The sequence below is a fragment of the Ursus arctos genome, unplaced genomic scaffold, assembly GCF_023065955.2.
Source record: "Ursus arctos isolate Adak ecotype North America unplaced genomic scaffold, UrsArc2.0 scaffold_20, whole genome shotgun sequence".
In the NCBI taxonomy this organism is placed as follows: Eukaryota; Metazoa; Chordata; class Mammalia; order Carnivora; family Ursidae; genus Ursus; species Ursus arctos.
Window position 1 is genome coordinate 51,600,087 of NW_026622875.1, and position 25,956 is coordinate 51,626,042.

Sequence of the window (25,956 nt, forward strand, 5' to 3'; positions counted from 1 at the left end):
CAGAGTCACCTCACAGAGCGTACTGCTTCCATGTGGGCCATGTTTTGTGACGGTGGGTTTTTTCCTTCTCCACAGAAACATGGCTTAGTTATAATCCCTGATGGCACTCCCAATGGTGATGTCAGTCATGAACCAGTGGTTGGAGCCATCACCGTGGTGTCTCAGGAGGCTGCCCAGGTCTTGGAGTCTGCCGGAGAAGGTCCACTAGGTAAGACACTGGCTGCTGCTCTGCTGGCTTGGATTTCCCGTCGTATTAGACTTCCGGCTTACTCATATCCCATTTTGGAAAACAAAAACAAAAGAGCTATCTGAGGTTTATCTAAATTCTTAACAGGAAAAAATCTGGGCACAGTGTCTTTAGGCATCCTTGAACTTGGGAAACCAGCATCTGGGTCATTGTAAGGCCCCGGGATGGAAGCACTGTTGGTGTATACACATTGCTTTTTACTTAAATACAAACCTTCCTGGAAGAGATAATCCAGTATGTGTATCCCAAGGAACCTGTGGGCTGGTAGGGGACTACCCAAGTATGTTTTAAGTATCTTCTTCCCAGAGAATCTGGTTTTATGCTCTGCTACTTATCCCAGGGTTTTGTAGCTTTTTGCCAGTGCATTTCTTAAGGCAAGAAACAGGTAACAAGAAGTCAGATCTTAGAGGAGTGTTCTTTGTAGAGCAGGGCTTCTGAGCCTCTTAACATCTAAGCCTCTTAAATTTAAGCCTTTGAGACTTTAATAACACCTCTCCCAGGAAACCACGCAGATGCCCATCCATTGGCTCCACTAAGAATTCTGCTCTAGAGGAAGGAAAATGGCACAGATACTCTTAACACCAGTTCACTTTTTAAAAATTTTCATATATGTGTAGGTTTCCTAGAGGAGTGGGACTTTTTCACTTAGTAAACAGATTCTCTAATGCACAGAATTGCAGAAACAGAGCACTTCGATATAGCAGAGGACGTGGGCTAGGCACAGGGAGCCGCTCTAGAGAAGGCACTGAGTGTGTGGCTGGGGCGGGGGGGGCAGCCCAAGGCTTCCCTCTGCTTGTTTGGAAGGTACTGGGGAAGCCAGCGCTTACATTTGGCCATGACCCTAGTTGGTTCTGGGAGGCGCTAGCTGGGTGTCGGCTGCTGCTTTTACTCACCTATGGTCCCCCTCAGCCCGAGGGGCTTGTTTTAATGGCATGCTTGGGAAGCAGCAGCCCTCCCCCTAGGCCAGGAGGGAGCCCTAGCAATCCTGCTGGCACGCCTCAGATTAGCCCTTGACTGCCTGCAGCTTGGCGTTGGTCCCCATTTCCCCCCAGTAGCCTGTGTGGGCCTTTGCTTCTTCAGCATTGTGTTCCCATTTTCCCTGTTTCAGCCTCCCCATCCAGGCCCCCTCGTACCCCATCTGTCTTCTCTCCCAGATATTGTTTGCTCCTGGGAGGCTTAAACCTGTGGGAGCACCCAGCATTTGAGTTGTCTGTCTACTGGTGAAAGTTTGCACATTTTTGAAATAAGGAAGTGATCTTTGTACTTTGGTTTGTCTTTCAGTGGAAAATCACTGCCCTTGGGAGCAAATGTTGTATTTAGTGCCTTGATAGCTGAAATTCGTTGTGTGGAAATATGTGTTGAATGATTTAGTACTTTTCCTAAGCACCGTTAACTTAAGCCTTCATTTCTTTTGATATTGAGAGCTGTAAGTTATCAGATAATGTTTGTTGTTTTTGAATTTCAAGAATAATTTTTAATTGTTTCGGTACTATATCATAACCAATTCAGTTTACAACCTTTTCCATTTGTTTTAGATGTCAGGCTACGGAAACTTGCTGGAGAAAAGGAAGAGCTACTATCACAGGTAAAGGCTTTCTTCTCACTGGAAGGTAATGTTAATTTAATGGACTAAATAAATCACATGCCAAAACGTTAGTGAATTAAAATGTACACACGAAAGAAATTGGCTTATTTCAAACATCAGTACTCAAGATTTGAAGGATAAGAAGATAAATTCATGTTTTGTCTCTTTGTTGTTTCCTGTTCTTTTAAAAAAATGCATCAGATGTGGAGTTTAAGGAGTTAAAATAGTTCTACGAAGCTTGTTGTGAAGACAGGAGTTCCCTGCTCTGCCACCTCACCTTTACCCCTGACCATTCCGATTGGTTTAGCAAATTCTTCCCATGTGTACTGTTCTTGTATGTTTCTATCCCACACGCTCATGTTGCTTCTTGGTGGTTCTGTTTTGGGCACTGTTGACATCCCTCTGTGGAAGATGACCATCTAGGCTTCTGTCCCAGCACACACACCTGTCCCATCAGCCCCTGTCCTAGTGAAGGCCCAGTGCACATTCTGTCCACGCGTGTCATCAGGACTCGTAGGCGCCGCTCGCCGTGGAGCCCCGCAGCACTCCAGGGCTGCCTTCCCTCTTCTTCACAGCTCCGCTCCCCCGGAGTGAACACTGTGGCTTTTCTTTTCCTCTGCTTGGTTTCCTGTGTATTTATTACCAGGGTAGCTGCTGCGTCTGCAGCATGGGTTAATCTGTTCTTAGTGTTTTCAGATGCACCAAGTATTCTTCCAGTTCCACTTGTTGGTTCTCGGAGCATCTGACCTGGCCCGCTGGGAACTTCATGCCTGTTCCCTCCGTGCCCAGCTGGGCTGCCCTTCATCGCCACCTAGGGTTTCCTCTGCCTGGGGTTCATGTTGGATTCCCTTTTTGCAATGCCTTAGGCCTTCCTCCTTTTTTATTCATTCTCTTTTGGTACATCCCCCGGCAACTTCCTGAGCAAAGGGTATATAGGCTGTAAATTTTTCTTAACTTTGGAGGCCTGAAAATGTCTTCATTTTACCCTGTTACTTAACAGTTTGGGTATAGAATTCTTGGTAATTTTCCTCCTCCTCCTCCTCCTCCTCCTCCCCCTCCTCCCCCTCCCCCTCCTTCTTCTTCTTCTTTTTTTTTTTTTTAAAGAAATTGCTCCACTGTCTTCTGGCTTCCATTATGGAAGTCAGCATATTGAGGATTTCAAGGGCGTTCTGATTTTTTCATCTTTTGTATGTGACTCCTTCCCCTCTCTGGCAGCTTATATCATACTTTCTCCTTCCTGTTTGGAAGTTTCACAGTGATGTGGTCTGGAGTTGTCTGCATGGTTTGGGCCCCTGTCAATTCTAGGAATTCCTGTCCTCCAATCCTGGGAAAATTACTTGACTGGTTTTCTCCCTTCCCATATTCTGTTCTCTCTTTTTGAAACTCCTATTCAGTCATTCGAATGTTGAATGAGATTCCACTCTTTAACAGGCTCTGTGAACAGATCAGTTAAACAATCCCTGCAGTAGTAGACCTTACCTTTCTAGTGGGAAGAGACCAGACAATAAACAATAGATGGAATGCATATGTAAGTTATATGGTATGTTCGAGGTTTGCGTGACCACACTTACTGTATGCGTTTCTCTAGCCACATTTAGTGGCCATAGGTGCAGGCGTGTGTTGGTGGAGTTGGATTTTACCCGGGAGTGTAATTGGGCAGAGGAGGTGAGGGCATGTGCAGGAGAGTAGTGATAATGACCCTGGAGATGAAGTGGGTATGAGGCTAATGGGTAATCCAGGAAGATATCAAGGCCCAGTGGAAAGAAGATGGGAAATATCAGTGGGATTGAAGGACTGGGATTTGGGTTCCCCAGGGAGCTGGAAAGACCAAGAGTAGAGGTTAGAGAGAAGATAATGGGACTGACTCATGCAGGGACTGCACTTAATCGAGTGGGAGATCCAGTATGTGACTGTGGGAGAGCAGTGAAGCCAAGAGGAGAGAGACGGCAAAGTCCTTGGAGAGGAGGTGTTCTGGAAACTGCCATCAGTTGTAGGAGAAATCCTCCATCTGTGAATCTTGAAATTGCTCAGGCTATGCTTGAGCACAGGTCGGGAACTAAATGGTGAAGAAGGAGTGGGGTAATGGCAGTGATGAGGAGTGGTCGGTATGTGGAATGGGAGGGGAGGAGGTCAGGAAGCAGGAATTTTAGGGAGCACTGAGGGAGAACAGTTGGGCAATGGCACAGGAAGCAGGTTATATGTTCTGTTTTCAGGCTCAGTGGTAGGAGGGCTCTGGGAGAAATTGCAAGAGGGTCAGAAGGCTGCAGAGGGAACAGGCTTCTCAGGGGAGAGTGGGTTTCTGCTAATGCACTAGGTAAAGGGACCACTCAGGAAAGAGACTGAGAATGAGGGGAAATGGTAATCCGGAGTTTCAGGCATTGGGAAGGGTTAGGAGGTGCAGATGGGGGAGATGGCTGTACAGAGTCCTTAGGGGAAGAGTGAGGAGGATGACTGTTCCTGAGATGGACATGATGATGGGGGATAATGAAAAACTAGTCCTGGTTCACTCAAGGCAGATGTTGAAAGGGTAGAGGTTTCTGGGAAGCATGGGTTTCCTCTCTGTGCAGAGCTCGCCCTTTCCCCATTGGGAGAGTGGCCCACTTGGTCCTGGTGTCCAGGCTTCCCCTTGACCACTGTTGATGGGGTCCCAGCTAGGGAAGCCCCCTTGTCTGAGCGTCATACTCACCCTTGGCCCTTGATAATGAAGGGCGAAGGAGGCCTGGGGAGGCTCGTTCTTGGTCCCAGAGGCAGCTCCCCCTTGTAGTTCTGAGCTGTAATGCTCCCCAGATCTCTGCTGATAAGAGTTGTAGGCATTCAGGGAAACATGGCTCTGATTTCTGAAGGAAGGGGCAGTAGACCTCTGGGATCAGCACCTTAACTTTTTTCTCTCCTGTTCATCCATCCCTTTTGATCTCTTGCTCTACTTTTAAAAGATTTTCTCAACTTTATCTTTGAATACTTCCATTGGGTTTGTGTTTCTGCAGTCATTTCCAGGATGTAGATATTTTCACTTACCTCAGAGGATATTGATAGTTTGTCACTGTTCTCTGCTGTTTCCTTCCATCTGCATAGTTTACTTCCTAACTGATGATTTTTATGTGTATTTATTTGGCCCTAAGTTTCAGGGGGTGGGGTGGGGACTAAAACGCCGATGGACTGCTCTGAGCATATGTAAGGCTGATGTGGCTGGGTGTTTTGTTGGGAAACTTTGACGTGGGTATGCTGGTCTTCACTTTAGACTAGCAGACAGTTCTGTAGGCAGACATCCCCTAGTCCTCTGTGTGTGGGGAGCAGTCCTGCTGGCAGCATTCTGGGGACTGAGGCCGGCCAGACTGGGGACCTCAGCATCAGTACATGTCTGTCACCTGATCCTGTTCTCCATGCATGCGGGGCTCCTGTCTCCGCTGGGTCCTGTCTTTTCCCACACTGAGTCCCTTTGTATTGGATTCATTTTTAGTTTCTTCAGTTTGCAAATTAAAAAAAAAAAACCCAGCTTTATTAGGGGCCCACCCTATTCCAGCATGATCTCATCTCACCTTAAGTAAATGCATCTTCAGTGACTCCATTTCCAAGTAAGTTCACATCCTGAGGTACTGGGAATTAGAACTTCAACCTATGAATTTTGTAAGGACACAACTCAACCCATAACAATACTCATGAAACCATGACCACAGTCAAAATGGTGGAAATATTCATAACCCTCCAAAGTTTCTGTGTCCCTTGGTAAATCTTCCTTCCTGAGCCTCCCTCTTTCCCCGTCTCCAGGCAACAACTGATCTGCATTCTGTCACTGTGGATTAGTTGCCGTTTTGTGGAGTTTTATAGAATTGGAATTACGTAGTATGTTGTCCTCTTTTGTCTGGCGTCTTTACACAGTGTACTTATTTTGAGACTCAGCCATGTTGCACGTGTCGGTAGTGCTTTCCCCTCTCTTGCTGGGTAGTAATTCCACTGTGTAGATGTGCCACAGTTTGTTTATCCTCCTGTTGATAGACATTTGGATTATTTCCAGTTTGGAGCTATTACGAATAAGCTACTGTAAACATCCTTTATTTTGGGTAAAATAAGGTGGATCAACTGTGTAGCCAAATTAAAAAATACATTTCCAATTATTTCTGCATACAGAAGTTTTTCTAAATATTTAATCTAATATTTAAGTGTTAATATTTAATACTTAATTTAACATTTTAATTTAGTTATTAATTTTAATTGAATTCGAGTTTTAATATTTAAGTTTCCTAAATATTTAACCTAGAACATTTACCCTAATTCTAAGACAAAACACAAACATCTAACTTTGCCCGTGGAATTTTATTAAAAATGGAATGAAGGTAGTGAAGAACTCTGAAAAGATCTGCCGTTCCACCAGCCTACACAAATCATAAAATAGGTCTGCTCTGACTGGGACACCTGGTCGTGAAGCTCACTCCTTCTGATGTTGTTCCCAGTTTGTCACTAGCGCATCTGGCCGTGTGGCCCCGTGGTAGTCACTCAAGTTCTGGGTGGATGACTTGTGTGGCTGAGGACCCACGTTGTCCTGTGGATCTTGTGACGGACCTCTCTCTCCACTTCAGATCCGAAGGCTGAAGCTACAGCTGGAGGAAGAGCGGCAGAAGTGCTCCCGGAGCGAGGGCTCGGCGGCTGACGTGGCGGGGCTGCACAACGGTTCCGACCTGCAGTTCATCGAGATGCAGAGTAGGTGCCGGGGCCAGGCTAGCGCCGCTATGCCGGGAGGCTGCCCGTCTTGTCATGTGCATTTCTCTAGTGCAGCCGTGTTACAGATTGCTTAGTCCTCAGCGAGCCCAGAAGGTAGTCCTGATCCGTGGTACAGCCAGGTAGAGGCTTCTAGTAGCCTCTGCACTTCAGGGAATGGATTGAGAGAGGACTGGGTTAGTGCTCTTACCCAAACAGTATCCTCCTGGCGCTGTCCTCTTCCACACCTGGGTCAACTGTCAGATCCCATACAGCACCCTTCCTAACGGTATTTTTCTTGGGAATCTATTTGGATAGTGGAAGGATACATTTGGAACTAACTCACACTAATGCTGAATAGTTTCAGAACTTTGCGAGAAGTTTTCGTATTAACCAAATTAATCTTTATAGATGGAATTTAAAACAAGGCCACAGAATAGCCTATTCAGTTTACCTCATGGAGTTTTTCTCCCTATTTTTGACCCCATGTTGTTTTACAATGCCTGTACTCACAGTAATAATCTCCATGATGCGGGGAGGTCAGCAGCCATTTGTATATAGTTAGATAATGTATCGTTTGTGGAAAGGGAAAACCTACTTTTTTTTCAATTTGAATTGTGGCTTTTCTGATAACTTATTTTAAAATATCAGTTATTTCATGGCCTTTTCATCTATTTTTGCATTAGGCTAAAAAGAAAAGGCTTCTTGGATTAAGGCTTTTTAATACTATTAATACTGGCTTTTGAGGTTAGTGTCATGTCCTTTATTAGGTATCAGTTGGGACCCTCGTGACACTTCCTTTTGAATATTTTGTTCTAGAAATATTTTGGCGTGGGGGATAGATGAAGATGGGCATGATGAGAGGCAGGCTGACTAGCGGGGCGGCTGTGATGATCAACTGGACCAGTACAATGGCTGCCAACAGTCTTAGAGAGGGGCAGGGGGTAGATCTGAAAGAGATTGGCCTAAAGCAGCAAATTCAAAAGGAGTCACACTGAGGGAGAGGGGGCATGCCTTACGTGTGAATGCTTCTGGGGCAGGTGGGCGTACCCAGAGTGAGCTGTAGAACGAGGTGGGCCCAGTGGGATCTGATAGACTGGGCCTGGCTGGCAAAGGAAGCCCGGGGATGTAAACATGGTGTAGTCGAATGGAATTTCATGGCAAGCACAAAATGGCAAAGATGAAGGACTTACACTCTTGCAAACAGGAAGGAAAGTGAGGTTTGCCACGAGAAGGAAGTAGCACATTGTGATAGTAAGTGGCTGGGATGAGGAATTAAAAACCCAGATCCTGAAGCTTCTATTTTAGAGCCCAGCAGTAGGAATTCTTGTCTCTCACTGCCAGATGGGCCTTTGGGGCAAGAGTTTTATAGCCCCATTACTTTTCAGGTGACAGTAACTACCAGTGAGAAGAACCTCTCGCTGAAGATTATATAAGTAGTTGTAACCTCACTGATGTGGAAAAGCAGAAAGTTCTCAAGTTAGATAGCTTCGATTTGGCTTATCTCCTGTAGGCCTTATGATTCCTACCCTGTAATAATTTCAGAGTGATTTTTATTAAATTTGGTTTGCTGGAGGGAATTTTTAAACTTCTCATTTTAAATGACTTCTTAGGTCAGAAGTACAACGAATGACGTAGAAGTCTGCCCATCCCATTATCACAACAGGTTACTGAAAAGCATTTCTTTGAGCAGGTGTTTATTAAGCACATGCTCAGAGCCCTTGGTGAGATAGAGAAGTAGATTGAAGAAGGCAGAGCCAGGGCCCCTCTCCTCACATACAGGTTTAGAAGGCACGATCAGTGTTAGCAAAGAGTGCAGATAAAACGAGACAGGGAAGGTGAAGTTACAGGGAACTAAGCAGAGTCTTGACGGGGTTGCTGAGGACTTCAGTCAGAGGCAGGGAGAGCAGGGCCCTCGAGGTGTGGCAGCCGAAGAGAGCTGGGGAGGCAGGAAGGTGAGGGAAACTGGAAGCTCCGGGGGAAGGTCAGCATGTAAGGTTGGTGGGGGCCACGGATGCACTGACAGGGCTCCTTGCTCCAAGGTCAGCCTTCCCCCACCATGGGGTAGAGAGTACATTTTCTTCCAACTCCCTGGTCCAAGGGATGCTGGGATTAGGATAGAGCTTCTGGCAGGAGAGCCGTTCTAGAGCCCAGGCTGTGCTGTGGCCGCCCCATGGGCGTTTGCGCTTTGTCTCCTTCCACTGTACAGTCCCCTCCTGGGCTGCAGAGGCTGTCACTGCCGGAGGTCACACCTGCTCGCTGAAAGGTGATTCACTATTCTCTTCTCTTCTAGGAGATGCCAATAGACAAATTAGTGATTACAAATTTAAGCTTTCAAAGGCAGAACAGGATATAACCACGTTGGAGCAGAATGTAAGTACTTCTTCAGTGTGCTAGCAAGTGACTTACACTCCCTTCGAGACTTCTGCATCCGGGTGCCTAACTCCAGGAGCACCCAGGTTTCTTTGGGCTGCCTCTACGGTGGGGTCAAGTAGAAAGCCAGCAGAGAGAACCTGGCAGGACACTTCAGCCTTCTGTTAGCTGTAAAACGTAGAAGACCATAGCTATAATTCTGGTTTTGTCCAGGTATTTCAAGAGACTTAAGGAAGACTGTAGTTTGAAAATCCCTTATTGTCTATTCTGGAGAGTCTAAAAGCTTTTCCATTTAGTGAGTCTTGTCCTGTCATGTAACTTTGGCACTTTAACAGTATGTTCACCATAAACTTAACATGGGAAATTGGCTCTATACTGACTCTCCAGCTGTAATCCTCTCCAGGGACATTTCTCGCTCTATAAATAGCTGTCGGGTTCTGAGAGGCCGTATGACTCACCGTGAGGGGATGACTTGGGATTTGTAATGACACTGTGTTTCCATGTGGCTGCGAGAACGGGGCTCCTGGTGCCCATTAGCAGAGGCCGGCGTTCTCTTGTTGACAGATCAGCCGGCTCGAGGGCCAGGTGCTGAGGTACAAGACCGCCGCGGAGAACGCTGAGAAAGTGGAAGACGAACTGAAGGCAGAAAAGAGGAAGCTACAGCGAGAGGTACCTGCTTTTCTTGCTCACATTCCTACAAAGAAAAGATCCTTCACTCCGTAAGGAATTGGATCCTGGGTCCAGTTTTAAGGCAACAGCAGTGGAGTCTCTTACTCTTCAGTGTTGGTTTTTGACCTGCGCAGTGATGGCCATTTACTTTAGGTTTTGGTCAGTTAGAGACTAGAGAAAGGATAGGTCTCCCTTTTGTTGTAGAGCCAGTCTGTTTCCCCACCCGTTGTCTGTCCTTTCTGGGATTGAGGCTCAGTGTCCCTGTTCGGCACCGCCAGCTGGCAGAAGAGACAAGGCCACGGGGTGCAGCGCAAGGCCGAGCTGGCAGTGCTTCCATTTCCCAGGCAGGGGCGGGGGGGGCGGGGCGGGACTCAAGTGGCACTGGGGTTCGTGTGTGACCATGTGAGGTGACTGGGCTCTCCCTGTCTGCAGTTACGAACAGCACTGGACAAGATTGAGGAGATGGAGATGACCAACAGCCACCTGGCCAAGCGGCTGGAGAAGATGAAGGCCAACAGGACAGCACTTCTGGCCCAGCAGTAGGAGGCCACTGTCCTGTTCGGGTGCCGCTCCTGGGGCCCCTCCCAGAGGGACTGACTTTTTGTCCATTGACACAGACCCCCTTCAGTACTGTTTGAGTTTTGTCATTAAAATAGCCACCTTTGTATTTTATAATTTATGAGAGAATGAAAGAGGTTTGAATCTTCATGAATGAACACTTTGGATTTCGTTTGTAGTTTGATTCTAGACTAAGAACTGGTCCATGCTGTTTTTATTTTTTATTTCCATAATTTTAGAATCACGTTTACTCACCATTTTTCCCCAGCTGCCTCAGTGACTGGGCACTCAGAGGCCTTGGCACGGGTTCCAGAGGACAGCGACTCTGTGAGTGCCCAATGAGATAACTTGGCTGGAGACCTCGGAAAACACAAGTGCCTTCTCCATGGTGCAATTCAGACGTCAGTCATCTCCAGCGCTCAAAAGACACTTACCCTTAATATCAGATAGCATTTATATTTTAGTGAAGAAACAAGTTCACAGGTGGGGAATATATGTTTCACTCAAATTTCTATGTTTGGAGGAAAAAGCCTTTTTTTGTAAAATATTTAAATTTATATAAGAAAATGTTAGAAAAAGATATGGGGAGTGTATATAAAACTTGCTTTATTGCATGTGGCCGGGAAAGTCCAAAGCCTCACACTCTTAAAGTAAGAGTAGGGCCCTTTGTCTTCAACATCAACTGTGCTGTATCTCATGTAAAGTATCTCATCTGCTGCTGATTCTGGAAGAAACCTCAGACGAGCCCGGTGGGGGGGGCAGGCAGGGGGGAGGCCGGCCTGAAGACTCTATTAAACGCACCCTCTTGCTGACCACAGCTGGCTACTGACACATTCATTTTTGTTGGAGGAGCCTTTAAAACACCTCAAGGCAGCCATACCCACCCCTCTTATCTTGCCCCCTCTTCTTTTCTCTCCTCCACAAGGAGAAGGATCTGGAATATACAGCTTTTTAAGAAGTTCAGTTTCATCTTTAAAGGCACCCGGTTCAAGGGGCTTTTATCATCGAGTATGGCCACTCTTCAGGATTTGTGATTCTCTTTTGCCCTCAGAATCAAGGTGGTTTTATGGAGATGGCGGCTGTATCTTCAGAACAAATGCTGTGGGAAGTCTAATGAATTAAAGGCACGTGAGAGAAACTGAAAGTTTAGACGTTAAACTAGATACTAAAGCTAACTTGAATGTGAAGAAAATCTCTACGAATTACCCCCTTCTTCAGAGCAATGAGCTTATTTTTAAAATATGGAAACCACTGTCCTGGATGGAGGGGATTTCCTATAAATTCTCTCTAGTCATAGCAGTAATCACCCGTGCGGGCGCTGCGGGAGAGGGCTGAGGCGGCGAGGGCCTGGAGCCCCACAGCTGGGCTGCTCAGCCTGTGCCCCGCTGGGCTCACCGAGCCCCACTGCTGAGCCGCCCTGTTGACTTTTTGGAAGTTCTATGTGGTAGAACCGGACCTCACCCCTTTTGCGGAACAACAAATTTGTCTCTTCTGTTGTCCCATTCTCTTCCAAAGGGAATGGCTTCATGTCTTCATTAGGTAAAGTTCCCTGTTCTTTCCCATGGAACGTTCTTCACTGAGTCTTGTAATCTGGATTTTACCTCAGTACTGTAGGCGTTCTTCCTCCCCGTGCTCACTGCACATTTCTGTTAAGGCAGCTTATTATATTGGCATGTACAGCTTAAGTTTGTGTTTTTATGTCATCCTTCAGACAAGAATAACTAGAATTTTATCTTAAGCTGGTAGGATTCAGATCCATTAACAAAGGGGGCTCACTTAAAGTGCACACCAGTTACAGACTCCATCAGGACTGCTGCCTTCTCTCAGTTTTTTTTTCATTACAAATTAATTAGCTTTGGTTACGTACAGTAACAGATTATCAGTTCAGCTTTCTCCATACTCAGTGTCACCAGAGCCTCTTACATGTTTGAGACCTCTTTCCAAGGCACGTGAACCAACGTAATCCGTATCAGCTGATATTAGAAATTTACCAGAATACACAAAGAATCAAACCAGAGCAAGATTTATAAAATCTTCAAGGCCTTCTTAGAATTCTTACCAGATGCCCAGACGGCTTTCAAACCAGTTTTGGATTCTTCAACCCAATCAGGTATACTGTAGGTGAAAATGGACCTAGAAAACCTTTCAAGTATAGTGAAATTAAATAAGAAATCATGTTAGGACACATCTGACAATTTATTTCTGGTTGATCCACCAAGCGTGAAAGAGTGCTACTAGTTAGAGGGCAAACGGGAGTCTTCATCCATAAGACCTACCCTTGTCAGGACACCGTCCAAGAACCGCACCACTCAGTCTGCAAGTGAGCGTGGTTAACACCGCTCGAAGACTTTGTACAGATCGGGCAGGTTAGCAAGCTGTAGGATATTTCCATCTTCTGTGAAATGTTTGGGAGGCAGAAGATGTGAGCGGAAGGCTTTATAGACGATGTGTTCCACAGTCCACTTCCAGGGCTTTGCAGAGGAGCCAGACACTTCACTCTGGAAGAGACGTGTTAGAGGTCACAATCCTCCCTGTTTGCCCCGCTCACATCCCAGCATCTGTGGTTTCCTGGCTGACTGTACTGGGCCTGGAAGTCTTGCTGGTTAAAATGGGCTGTTTTACCTCATGCTGGTGAAACATCCTCTCTGGTCAGCCTCTCAGGGATCCTACAGCCCTGAATGTGCGAGAGGAGACAAGGGGAAAAGAAGGCAGAGACTTTCTCCCATGGAAACTTTGTTTCCATTTGGGAGGAACAGTTGATTGTAGCAGGATCTAACATAATGTCTGATCCTGACTACAATGTTCAGCCGGCAAGGCATGCACCCAGGCCCTTTTTGTTTACAGCTGATCTGTAAGAAGAGCTAGGGATTGGACGTCAGTACTGCCCCGTGTGCCTGGCAGAGCAGTGGTCAGATGTAAAATAAGCCGAAGCTAAAGGAGCGTGGGGAGACTGGGGCAGAACCTGAAGACTAGGGCTGCACACTTGAGGGCGAACGATGGGAGACGAGGGCTCACTAGCCCTGGATCGTCCAGCTCAGCCTCCCAGCTCACTGTGATGGCTTGTGTTTCCACATTTGACAGGTACCGAGATCATTCTAGAGGGACCTTCCAAACCAGCAGAAGGAAGAAAATTCATGAATAAAAGCAGACCATTATGTTTAAACCTTATGTGCAGTGAAATCCTAGGAATTCAGAGGCGGCAAGTTTCATTTCCTAAAGGTTGTGTGAGGGCCCATCCCTGTCCCAGGAGCTAATGTGCGTCACCACAGTACCTGCTGGCCTGAGAGGGTTGACTCCTCAGATATATACTGCTTCCGAATGGAGTAAAATATAGCACATTCTTTACTGAGGCTTTCAAAACATTCCTTCTCCTCATCCCAGTTCACCTGGTCCAAAGAGAGAATTCAATACCTCAACATAGGTACTTGCTTTAGTAAACACATTTCATTTCCAAGTGGAGATCACAGACTACTTAAAGCTTTTTACATGTAACATTTTAGGCATTAAATCTGGAAATGAACTGCTGAATACTGCTGGGGTAGGTGGGGTAAGGGGGGACCTTCAGCTGTTTTATCCTTTATATCATTCCACGTGAAGGTGTGGTCCCGTGCCCTCTCCCTCCAGCCCACACGCAGGTACCCACATACTTAGGAATGGCTTGACCACTTGCCTCTGTGGCTAGTCGAAGAATGAAGATAGGCAGACCCTCCAAAGGGGGCACATAGTTGTCGATCAGCAGGGGTAATCCAATCAGGTTCCCCTCCTGCTTGAGGAGAAAAGGCCACGACAAGGAGACAAAAATTAAATTGTTAGAATTTAATCAAGTTCCACTTCCCCAGTGCTCCTTCCAGGTCTTGTTCGCATGCCCGCACCTTGGGTGACCAGGTGCTTGACTGGGCTGGGCACCGGGGGCAGGAAAGCAAAGCGCTTAAAAAGAGCTTTTTGTATTGACATGAAGCAGAACAACTTCTTTCAGTATGCTCGCCAACTAAAGAACACATCGAAATGGAAAGCCCCAAAGGTTAAGGGATAAGAGGAAGAAACAAGAAAGCAAGTGGCCTGGCATCATCTCATTCGCTGCGGCCTGTAGGGACTCTGGGATTCAGCTCTCCCTTGTCGGGATCCTTCACCCCGGGAACAGGAATGGGCATGAACGGATGACAAAATGGTTGTGTAACCTAGACATGCAAATAGGGAGTGAAGATGTGAATGGATGTCACATGCTGATCCTCTCAGAGGTGGGCGGCCTTCTTGTCCTGATCTCAGACCGACTACAGAACTTGATTCTTATCTGAGGAATACAACAGAGGCATAAAAATGGCTGTCACACACCTCATCGATTTCCAAAGAGAAATAGTCTGCAAGCATCTCAGCCTTCTTCTTCAGAAACTCAACAATGTACTCAGCAAGTCCTTCTTTGGGACCATCTTCCTCCGTCCAGCCACTCTCAGGACTATCCAAGGCGAGCATGGCCAGGTCAAACAGCGGTGCTGGCTCCTAGAATGGAGGCGGTGTTAACAGTGCATCCATGTGAAGCCTGTATTCCTTCCCACAAAACCACCACAGGCACACCTCGGAGGTACTATGGGTTTGGTTCCAGACTGCCATAGTCAAGGAATATCACAATATAGTGAGTCAGATGAATTTTTTGGTTTCCCAGTGCACATAAAAGTTATGTTTACACACATATATATCCTATCTATGAAGTGTGAAATAGTATTATGTCTAAAAAAAACAATGTACATCCCTTAGAAAAACAATTCAGCTGTAATCATCAAGACAGTATGGTACTGGCACAAAGAGAGAAGGAAAGATCAATGGAACAGAAGAGAGAACCTAGACGTGGACCCTCAACTCTATGGTCAACTAATCTTCGACAAAGCAGGAAAGAATATCCAATGGAAAAAAGACAGTCTCTTCAAGAAATGGTGTTGGGAAAACTGGACAGCCACATGCCGAAGAATGAAACTGGACCATTTCTCTGACACCATACACAAAAATAGACTCAAAATGGACTAAAGACCTAAATGTGAGACGGGAAGCCATCAAAATCCTAGAGGAGAACACAGACAGCAACTTCTTGCTAAATCCGTCTCCAAAGGTAAGGGAAACAAAGGCAAAAATGAACTATTGGGACTTCATCAAGATAAAAAGCTTTGCATAGCAAAATAAACAGTCAACAAAACCAAAAGACAACGGACAGAATGGGAGAAGATATTTGCAAATGTCTCATGAGATAAAGGGCTAGTTATAAAGAACTTACAAACTCAATACCCAAAGAACAAATAATCCAATCAAGAAATGGGCAGAAGACATGAATAGATATTTCTACAAAGAAGACATCCAAATGGCCAAGAGACACATGAAAAAGTGCTCAACATCACTGGGCACCAGGGAAATACAAATCAAAACCACAGTGAGATACCACCTCACACCAGTCAGCATGGCTAAAATTAAGTCAGGAAACGACAAATGTTGGCGAGGATGCAGGGAAAGGGGATCCTTCCTGCACTGTTGGTGGGAATGCAAGCTGGTGCAGCCACTCTGGAAAAAAAGTATGGAGGTTCCTCAAAAAGTTGAAAATAGAGCTACCCTACGACCCAGCAATTGTACTACTGAGCATTTACCCCAAAGATACAGATGTAGTGAAAAGAAGGGGCACCTGCACCCCAATGTTTATAGCAGCAATGTCCACAACAGCCAACCTATGGGAAGAGCCCAGATGTCCATCAACAGATGAATGGATGAAGAAGATGTGGTTCATACATACCATGGAATATTATTCAGCCATCAGAAAGGATGAATACCTACCATTTACATCGACAGAGATGGAACTAGAGGGTACTATGCTAAGCGAAATAAGTCAATCAGAGAAAGATAATCATCATATGGTTTCACTCATATGTGGAAATTAAGGGAAAAAACCCAGAATCATAGGGAAAGAGGAAAAAATGAAACAGGATGAAATCAGAGAGGGAGATAAGAGACTCTTAATCATAAGAAACAAACTGAGGGTTGCTGGAGGGGAGGGGGTGAAGGGATGGCGTAACCAGGTGATGGACATTGGGAGGGTATGTGTTGTAATGAGCACTGGGTATTATATAAGACTGATGAATCACAGACCTGTATCCCTGAAACAAACAATACATTATATGTTAATTAATTGAATTTAAATTAAAAAAAGTGAAAACAAAAAAAGAAAATGTGTGCTTCTGGAAAAAAAAATTATTGCTAAAAAATGCTAACCATCTGAGCTTCCAGTGAATTATTATCACTCATCACAGTTTGTATTATATACAAATACAATAATAAAAAAGTTTGAAATATTACCAGAATTACCAAAATGTGACACAGAGACATGAAGTGAGCAAATGCTATTGGAAAGATGGTGCCAACAGATCTGCTCAATGTAGGGTTGCCACAGATTTTGAATTTGTAGAAATGCAAGGTCTGTGACGTGCAATGAAGCACAAAATGAGGTGTGCCCGTGTGAAAACCACAAAGCCATGATCGTGACAGGTGAGAAACCCCAAATCTAACACTCACTCCCCATCTCCCACAGAGAAAACACCTGAAAATCACAAGAAAACCTCTTCCTCCTCCTCCTCCTCCTCCCCGGTGGCCACTGCAGCAGAGAGGATGTGACAGCCTGCTGAACAGGTGGGAAGGGGGAGGCCGTGTGGAGGCACTGCCCTCGTGCAGCTCTAAGGGCTCCATGCCTCACTGAAAACTAATGCAAGGGGACGGGAGAATCAGTTCAAGGACATCTCAGGTAAATCATCTGATTAGGAAGAAGACTGAAATATATGCTTAAAAATAAGATGCCTAAATTTTCTTCCATTTCTCCCCTTCCGACTTTACTATGGTCATACATTTTACTTTTACACATGTTACAAACCCACAGAACACTGTTTCTATTTTTTCATAATAGAGGAGTCAGTGAAAGGATTCGACAATTTAAATGTTTATGGACTCAGTACCAGAGCTTTAAAATCTATGAAGGATCAAACGAATGGAACTGGCAAAGAGAAAAAGACAGATTCGCAATTACAGAAGTTTCAATACCACTCTTTAAAAAAAATAAACTAGAAAATCAGGATATGGAAGATCTGAGCCTCACTGTCAACTTGCTATACTTGCCACTCCACTCAAGCAGACCAGGCTACACAGTCGTTTCAAGTGTGTGTGGGCCACTGAGCAGCACAGACCATACTCTTAGTGATTTCTAATTCAGTAACAGGTATCGGGAAAAGCTCCAAGTAACTGGAAACAACATACTTCTCAATAACCTGTGGGTCAAAGAAGAAATCAAAAAGGAAATAAAGTATTTTGAACTGGATGAAAATGAAAACAACTTATCAAAATTTGTGGGAAGCTGTGAAAGCAGCACTCAGGAAATGTATTAGCAATACATTAGAAAAGAATGATGTCCTATCAGTGACCTCAGCTTCCACCTTAAGAAATCTGAAACAGAAGAGCAAATTAAACCCAAAATAAGTAGAAAGGAAGTAATAAAGATCAGAGTAAATATCAATGGGATAGAAAACAGAAAAACAACAGAGAAAAATCAATGAAACCAAAAGTCAGTTCTTTGAGATCAATAAAAATAGACAAACTTCTAGCCAGACTGATTAGGTTAAAAAGAGAGGCCACACATCGCCAATATTGGGAATGAGAGAGGATCTAAACATTAAAAGAATTATGAAAAATACTATGAACAACTTCATGCCAATAAATTCAAAAACTTCAATGGAAAAATTCCTTGAAAGAAACCAAAACCAAAACTCCGTCAAGAAGAAAAAGACAACCCGAATAGTTACCTGTGAAAGAAACTGAATTTGTAGCTAAAAATGTTCCCATGAGGAAATCTCCAGACCCAGATGGCTTCACTCACTGGTGAATTCTACCAGAAATTTAAGGAATCACCCCAATTCTATACAAACTCTTCCAGATGATGAAAAAGGAGGGGAGAGCTCCCAACTCATTCTATGAAGCCAGCATTAATGCTGATACCAAACCAAAGACTACAAGAAAAAGAAAAACCAGTATCATTCATGAACATATATGCAGCAATTGTAAACAAAATTCTGGCAAATCAATTTCAATAATATATAAAAAGAGTACAGTTCATCCCAGGAACGCAAGATTGGTTTTTAACATGAAAATCAATGTAATTCATCATATTAAGAAATTTAAAAAGAATACCACGCAATTATCTTAACAGATACAGAAAAGTCATTTGAAAAAACTCAATATCCATTCCTGAATAAAACCAACTCTAAGCAAACAAGGAACAGAAGGGAACTTCCTCAACCTCATAAAGGACATCTCATCTCCACCTACAGCAGAAAAGCATACTTACTTTGGAAAGACTGAATGTGCTTCCCCGTAAGATCAGCAACAAGGATTTCCATTCTCACCACTTCTATTCAACATTGTACTAAGGGTCTAGCAGTCAGGCAAGAAAAAGAAAGCCATCCAGGTTGGACAGGAAAAATAAAACTGCCTTTATTCACAGAGGCTATGATCATCCATGTAGAAACTGATAGAAATCTGTAAGAAAACCACTAGCACTACTAAATGAGCTTGGCAAGGTTGCAAGGGACAAGATCAATGTACGTAAACACCTGTGTTTCTATATACTAGCAACACACAACTGGAAAATTTTTAAAATGCCATTTATAATAGCGTCAAAAAATGTGGGATAAGAAGGGATAAATCTAACAAAAGATTTCCTCCCCAAATTGCTCTGCAGATTCAAGACAACCCCAATAAAAATCCTAGTAGGCTTTTTTGTAGTTATGTCGGCTGTACAAAGATGATATGAAACTACATAGATAAGTAGTCTGATTTTAATTCTAAATTAAAATTAAGCAATGAAAAGGTCTTGGAAGAAATGACCTAAGACTGTCAGTTGGGGTTGGTTGTGTTTGGGTCATAGGCCTTAGAGGATGTTTATTTCTATTTTTATCTCTCTACAGGTTTTCTTAAGTAGATATGTACTAACCAATACAATAATAAACTTTTGTTTAAGCTGGCTACCAAGTGACTCTTCTGCTTTGTATAAAACTGTGTTATAACTAAAGATACTTCCATATACAAATCATACAATACAAACACGATCCTAGGCATATTTAGAAAAACTTAATATACCGCCAAGCAGATAATTAGGGTAAAGCTATTACTTTCAGAAATGACCAGGTGCTGGAAGTTTCAGAAGTGAGAAGCAGGAAGTAAACTTACCGAGAGTCTCAGAACACCAAAATTGGCAAAATCATAAATGAGTATCTGGTAGAACAGTTCTTCACTGAAAATAAAAATGAAGTGACTTTAAGGAAATGCTGAATCCGTGCTTGAAAGCCAAGCAGTCAGGACAAACAGAAGAAATAACCCCTGCAACATGGATGGGACATGCCGTGGAGACTTCCTGACAGTCTACAAGACCTCCTCCTCCTCTAAGGAGCTGGGACCCATTGCGTGCTCCAGTCAGGGCTTCGGCTGTCCAGCTGCCCCACGCGGCTTAGAGCACTAAGGCTAAGTCTCTAAGTCACCCAGACTCTGTCCCCAACCCCTGGTGCTGTAAAAGGCTGCTGAACGCCCTGTAGGTGAAATGTAAGAAATTTTTGTTGGCTTACTTTTTCCCCCACTTACAAAGAATCCTATAAATCACTTTTTTTTTTTTTTACAACTCACCATTAAAAATGGTATGGAGTATATAAGGAGAGCAGGAGACTTGCTAAATAATCACAAGTGCACACAAGGCAGAACTAGACCAGCTGGCTGTTTGGTGTAGGATGATGCACTGGCTGGCAACGCTCCGAAAGCAGCTGTGGGGGTACAACACGCTGGCCTCCTTACACAGCACGGTGCTGAAATTAATGGCACTTTATAGTTCTTAAGCAATCTGAACCATATAGGTCTGTTTAAAGCCTTCTCATTATCAATCAAAGTAGACAACGTATCTGCTATGCCTGCGTTACAGGGGGAAACTGAGGCACCCAGCGAGTACCTAACTTGTCCCAGGTCAGAGCTAATAAGATGGAAAAGGAAGGAGTTGAATCCAGATTCTGCACTCTGAACCTGATTCTCAATCTGTTTCTTTTAGCTTCTCACTGGGAAACCATTCACATTTATTAATAGCTGAAATTCTAGCGCTGGCCTGGCTTTCTGTTTGTAAAATGAAAGAACCTGAACACAGTGTGATTTGGAGTCTTGGAAATGTACTTATATGAGATGGGAAAGAAAGAACAAGGGCAGTAGAATTCCCAACACATTCATAAGAGACAGCCCACTGCGCAAGCCAAAGGATTCTCAAAGAAAAGACAAGGGATCCTGAACAGAGCTGCACCAAGACAGCCTAGAAGGGGTGAGTTCTGAATATCCAAAGACATGTGTGTGGCAGCAGTCAGCTCTGGGCTGGGGAGGTTTCTAGGTGAGGGAGGAAATTAGTTCTTATCTTGTGCGCCACCCCCAAGCAACGTATGGTGGCTGCCTTGCTCACGGGCTCACGAAGCACTGCAAGGCGTCAGCAGGGCTTGGTGGGAAAGGGCCCCACAGTGGCCAGGTGATGTCTAGTAGATGCCGGGTGGCAGCACCCTCCCATCTGTGCCACCTAATTGAGAACAGATTTGATACAGGTTCTAGACTCACTAGGAGCTCATCGACCAAGGTCTCTGGGAACAATCAATAGCTATGTACTAGGCAAATGGCACGGCTTGTCAACCCCGCTGGCTCATGCGGTGGCGAGAGTAAGCCTTGGCGACATTCCCTAAAGAGGAAAGGGGGCATTGGGTCTTCTTTCTCTTGCATCCCACATTACCCCACTGCACACAGCAGATGCTAGAATTCTCTACTGGCACTAAGCCCTCAACACCTGGTTCAACCACAGTGGTCAACATTTACTGAGGACCAAGAACCTGCCAAACATGAGGCTTCTCATGTCATTTCTTATCCTCACAAAACCCTGCAAGTGAAGTAGTAATTTCCAAATGTGCAGATGAGAAGTCTGAGACACAGTTTAGGGAAGTACCTTGTCCAGGGTGACAAAAATGGTAAATGGTTGGGCCTGGACTGGAAACCATCCGTCTGTCTCCAAAGCCTGGGACCTTCCCCAACAGCTCAGACCGCTCGCTGTCCCTGGCTTTTTGTGCCTGCGCCTCCAGACCATTCTTGTAGTGGCCCTGCTTTTGTCATGCACTTACTCGTTTACCTCAGTTTGGTGGTGTTGAGAAGGTATAACTTGGTCTGATGCTGTGCCAAGGCCCACTGCGGATTCACGCAGCCCACAAAGGAGTGGTTATGCAGCATCTCTCGGAGCGCTGGAAAAGAAAGAGCCGGTCAGGAACGGCATCCCACCAACACCGCTTTGCAGCCCAAAGCACCAGAGCTAGAGACAACAAACGAGCACGATGCCTGCAATGTACCTCTTGCTGAAAACACACACAAATGAGGAATAAATGATAACTAATCTTTCAAAATGCAACAAAAACATTGCCCAAAGGTAAAGGAAAACTTTGCCCAACGATCACACCCTAAGGCAAAGCAGGAAGCCAGAGAAGTACTGCGAACTCTGAAGCCAGCTTCACCCAAAGGCACCAGAGGAACTCGGGAATCACAAACGCTAGTCTGTGCAGGCTCTCAGGTGCGGGGAAAGAAGAACAAAAATGTAGGGATGGTTTGAAACGGGGAGTCTAATAGGAGACCACTTCCCCAGCATGTGAAGCTGAGATGCCAGGGGCCGCACCCTCAGGCAAAAGAGAAGAAATCCTGCCGTGTCCCGAGTCCCAGGGCAGGGAGCAGAACTGCCCACGGACCTCAAGCCTGGGTGTTGGGGGTAAAGAAAAAAATCACAGCCCCGAGAATCTGTAACCACGAGCCGGTCCTCACAAGCTTCTGCAGCCAGGATTCACGCTAAGTGCGTTGCCTAAAACCTTGTATGGAGATTTTAGTTTAACATTGATTCCAGGGCTGACTGTTCCTCCAGGTCCCTGATAGAATCAAATGCAAATTCTCTGCGGAGAAATTCAGTTTCAGTCCAGGCTTCAAATTATCCCCCACAGATAAAATACCAGAAGCTAGCAGTCAAAAAATTACAAAACACACAAAGAATGTAGCAAGAACCAGAATCCAGAAGAAACCACACGACCTCTGCAAAGGTTCAGAGACTGGAAATACCAGCAAAGAAGAGAAAATAAGTATGTTCAGGAGGCTTAAGAGGGATTAAACAATGAATAAGTAGCAAGAGACTATCAGAAATGACCAAGATCTACAAAAGAAACCGAATTTCTAAAAATGAAAAATATATGACTGAACTTAAAAATCAAGACCGACTTCACAACAGATGAGACAAAGTTGCCAAGATAATAACTGATAGGTAGATCTGAAAAATTATCCAGAATGCAGCACAGAGAGACAAAGAGGAAAACTACAGAACTGCTTATGCAACATGGAAGATAATAAATATATAACTCGAGTTCCAGAAGGGAGAGAGGGCAGGGGGAGATGATATTTACAGTTTGAAGACAAAAAATATCTGCAACTATCCCAGAAGTGACAGAAGACACCAAACCTCAGTTCTAGGAAGCCCAACAAAACCCACACTTGGCATACAGAGATACTGCGTACACTAAAGAAAAGAGATCTTAAAAGCACTCAGAGACAAAAGAGAGATTCCCTACAAAGTAATAAAATATAAGACGGTTAGCTGGATTTTCAGCAGTAAGAGTGGAAAATGATATCATTTTACCAAAAAATGATAGAACACCACCTCTGGTGCATTAAGAAAAAGTCAATCTGGAATTTTAAACCCAGCAAAAAACACTTTCAAAATGAGCATAAACTGGACAAAACAAAACTCAGTTGGCCACCCAAGACCCCACCTAATGGACAGGCTTCAGGTAGACCATGAACGATCTAAGGGAAAGAATTATGAGCAAATAATATTCGCTAAATCCAAACAAAGTGACAATGACAATGTATTATAGAACAATTTGATATCCACATGAAAACCATGGATCTAACACCATACACCAAAGACGAATTCCAGGAGGACTAGGGATTTACGTATAAGCATTTTAGGAGACAATATAAGAATATGTTAATTAAACCCAGAGTTAGGAAACATTTCCTACATTAGATTTAAAAAGCCAATCTGTAAAGAACAATTCACAAAACCTGCCTATGTTAAATCTAAGAATTTCTATTCATGAAACAAGTATTTGTTTAAAAAAAGAAGAAGAAAATGGATAAATCCTAAACTGGGGGAAGATGTTTTCATGTAACTGATCATTATCTGGAATATTTAAAGAACTCCTCAAACCAGTCTGAAAAGACCACAAACCCAACAGAAAAATGGGCAAAAAACTAGAACAGGCACTTAACGGAAGGGGAAATATCCTTCAAATTATAGTAATCAGGGAGATGCAAATAAAACCACCATTAGCTACCATTCCACAAACACCAAAGTGGTAAAAAGTCTGACAAGACCAAATGTAGGAGAGGAAGTGGAACAAATGCAACTTCCGTGACCTGTTGGTGGGGCCAATGGGTACGTTTATCTGACCCCTTTGAAAAACAATTCATCATCTTCTGACCCAGCAGTAGCTCTGCTGAGTATATACCCACAGCAGAGCTTCCCCACCAGTGTGCCAAGCTCTTGAATCTCTCATGGCCAGAGCGGGAGGGGGTATGAGCAGGCAGGGATGAGGCCATCTGAATCCAAATGTCCTTCAGCAGAACGAATGAACAAACGTGCAGTTACAGTCACCAACTGGAATCTATTACACAGAAAAAGCAAACCAGAGCTATATGTAGTCAGATGGATGAATCCTAGAACAGAATGCATGTGTATGTATGTTTTATGCACACACACACTATACACCCCCCCCAAAAAAACCCTTACAGTATGATTCCATCTATGTAAAATTTAAAACTTGCAAACTGAACAAATTTTTTAGGGCTATAAATACGGCTGGTAAAACTATATTAAAAAGAAATAACAATCATAAAATTTAAGAAAGCGGTTACCTCTAAGGGAGAAGGGAAGGGGTTAGTTTAGGGAAGAAGAACCTAAGAGATTCAGAGGTGATGAACCCACAATGCTCTATCTCTTAACCAGGTGTTCACGTGTTTTCTTGTATAGATCTTAGGTATGTATTTTATAAATTTGATTTTTTATTTACCAATACATCTGTGTGTGTGTAAGTAAAAATACCACCACCATAAAGGGGGTGGGGAAGGGTCTGGGGACAGCAGTAAGCCTGTAGACCATGTTTTCACTATACTTCTCTTTTTTAGCTTAGGCACCACAAGTGAATTCTCATATTGTTACATAAGTTCTGTAATGCTCTCCGTCTCCCCAAGCCCCAGTAGAAAGAGGCTTATTTTCTTCATTTTTAGAATGAAGTGTTCCCCTCTGTTCCCACTGGAAACTCAATGTCTCTACAGGATGTACTGTGTAGGCGGAAAATGATTATTTTAAAAGCTGGAGAACATCGAATAATCTTGAATAATGAGGCACTGGAGGAAAGAGAAAGCAGTGTAATCCACTAAAAAAAGGGTCAGAGATTTTTCCATACAGATTTTTCATAGAGCCCTCTGACGCATCCTAGCTACCGAGGTGCAGCCCTGCCAGCCTGGGTGGGGAAGGGAGGCGGCTGCTGGCTTGGTGCGGGCCTTCCAGAGTCACTCTTTCATCCAGGCGGGACTTTTCTTCCCACCACTTGGAGCTCTTCACAATGTATCAGGACCTCAAGAACCTCTCTTTCATCCCTCCTCTAAATACCTCCCCAGCATCCCAAGTCTGTGGGCATCTCCCTGCCGTTTCGCCAGCAGCAAAATGGGACAAGATCCTTCTGTGCTTCAAAGCCCAACCACACAGCTGGGCTCCCAATGGAGGTCCTGGGTCTCGCTCGGCCTGTTTTTCTGAGAAGGAGCAAGTAAAGCCAAAGCGAAGGAAGCGCGCCGGGTGCTCTGGTTCTTCATGGCCGTGTGCGGAGCAGAAGCTCAGCGCCCTACCGGACCGCCTGGCGGGAGCCCCCGCGGGCACGGCCTCTGGCCGCCGCCCCAGATGAGCCAAAAGCCATCCCGGCAGCTCTCACCCTGAGCGCCACTGGTGTGGCCTTCTACCTCCATTACAGAGTAGCTTTCATTTTACCTGCTGCGGAAGCCAGCTACTTACTAACCACTGCCCAAACCACGGCGGAATCCTGTACGGCAGGGCTCATTCACCTCTCCCTCTGCCTCAGCACCCAGCCCCGGGCATTCTGTGCAGATAGCATACTTGACAGATGTTTGCCAACCTGATTTCATGTACCAAAATGATCACCTGAGGACAAGCCATATAAAAGTATGAACACTGACACCCAGGACCGTTGCCCAAAGACCAAGGGAAAAAAAATAAAATAGTGGGTAAAATGTTAAACACGTTCACATTCAAATGATAGCAAAAAAATTACAATATTCCTTGTCCTCATTCATTAGTAGATCAAAATTATGAGATTTGCAAGTACATTCAGTCATTATTAATCTGAGATGAGCCTAATTCCTCGGAACTGACTGGATACCGGGCCAAAAATGTCCCGCATTTGCCCACCAGGGCTGGGGAGATCCAGCACACTCGAGAGAGGTGCCTGGTTGAGTGTTCAACTTCGACATCCTGTAGAAGAAAGGTTCACCTCCCGGGCAACTGCTCTCAATCATGTACACACTGCTTCAGCAAATACTTACGGAGTCCACCTGCCAGGCCCCCTGTGGACACCGAGGGTGATGCACTCAGTGTGACAGACACGATCCCTGCACAGACAACACACCGATTGAATAAAACCACACAAAT

The 25,956-nt window shown here is 44.6% G+C and overlaps 2 protein-coding genes and 1 long non-coding RNA gene across 32 annotated transcripts in view; 1 reads left to right on the forward strand and 2 right to left on the reverse strand.

Annotated features, from left to right (window-relative positions):
* LRRFIP2 (LRR binding FLII interacting protein 2) overlaps positions 1-10,939 on the forward strand; it is a 105,217-nt gene extending 94,278 nt beyond the window's left edge. For 17 of the 24 annotated variants that reach the window (XM_044383289.3, XM_057316060.1, XM_048216287.2 and 14 more), the window contains 6 exons: positions 76-208; positions 1,783-1,832; positions 6,407-6,527; positions 8,818-8,897; positions 9,462-9,566; positions 9,999-10,278. In XM_044383289.3, the coding sequence (XP_044239224.1) occupies positions 76-208; positions 1,783-1,832; positions 6,407-6,527; positions 8,818-8,897; positions 9,462-9,566; positions 9,999-10,109 (600 nt within the window). In that variant the 3' untranslated portion in view covers positions 10,110-10,278. Of the gene's footprint in view, positions 1-75; positions 209-1,782; positions 1,833-6,406; positions 6,528-8,817; positions 8,898-9,461; positions 9,567-9,998 lie in introns of all 24 variants that reach the window. The other 7 variants (XM_057316061.1, XM_044383294.3, XM_026496710.4 and 4 more) reach the window with 1 other exon arrangement.
* Positions 5,869-9,463, reverse strand: LOC130544417 (uncharacterized). Its single transcript, XR_008960683.1, has 3 exons — positions 9,356-9,463; positions 8,934-9,065; positions 5,869-8,810 (listed from the first exon to the last, which is right to left on the reverse strand). It is a non-coding gene; the product is annotated as an uncharacterized LOC130544417 (long non-coding RNA).
* A 1,362-nt stretch (positions 10,940-12,301) lies between the features above and the next one.
* MLH1 (mutL homolog 1) overlaps positions 12,302-25,956 on the reverse strand; it is a 43,054-nt gene continuing 29,399 nt past the window's right edge. For 5 of the 7 annotated variants that reach the window (XM_057316052.1, XM_048216283.2, XM_026496703.4 and 2 more), the window contains exons 14-19: positions 21,334-21,442; positions 19,368-19,431; positions 14,457-14,621; positions 13,795-13,887; positions 13,397-13,510; positions 12,302-12,622 (exon numbers count right to left, since the gene is read on the reverse strand). In XM_057316052.1, coding sequence (XP_057172035.1) covers positions 12,455-12,622; positions 13,397-13,510; positions 13,795-13,887; positions 14,457-14,621; positions 19,368-19,431; positions 21,334-21,442 — 713 coding nt within the window. In that variant the 3' untranslated portion in view covers positions 12,302-12,454. Of the gene's footprint in view, positions 13,230-13,396; positions 13,511-13,794; positions 13,888-14,456; positions 14,622-19,367; positions 19,432-21,333; positions 21,443-25,956 lie in introns of all 7 variants that reach the window. The other 2 variants (XR_008960682.1, XM_044383288.3) reach the window with 2 other exon arrangements.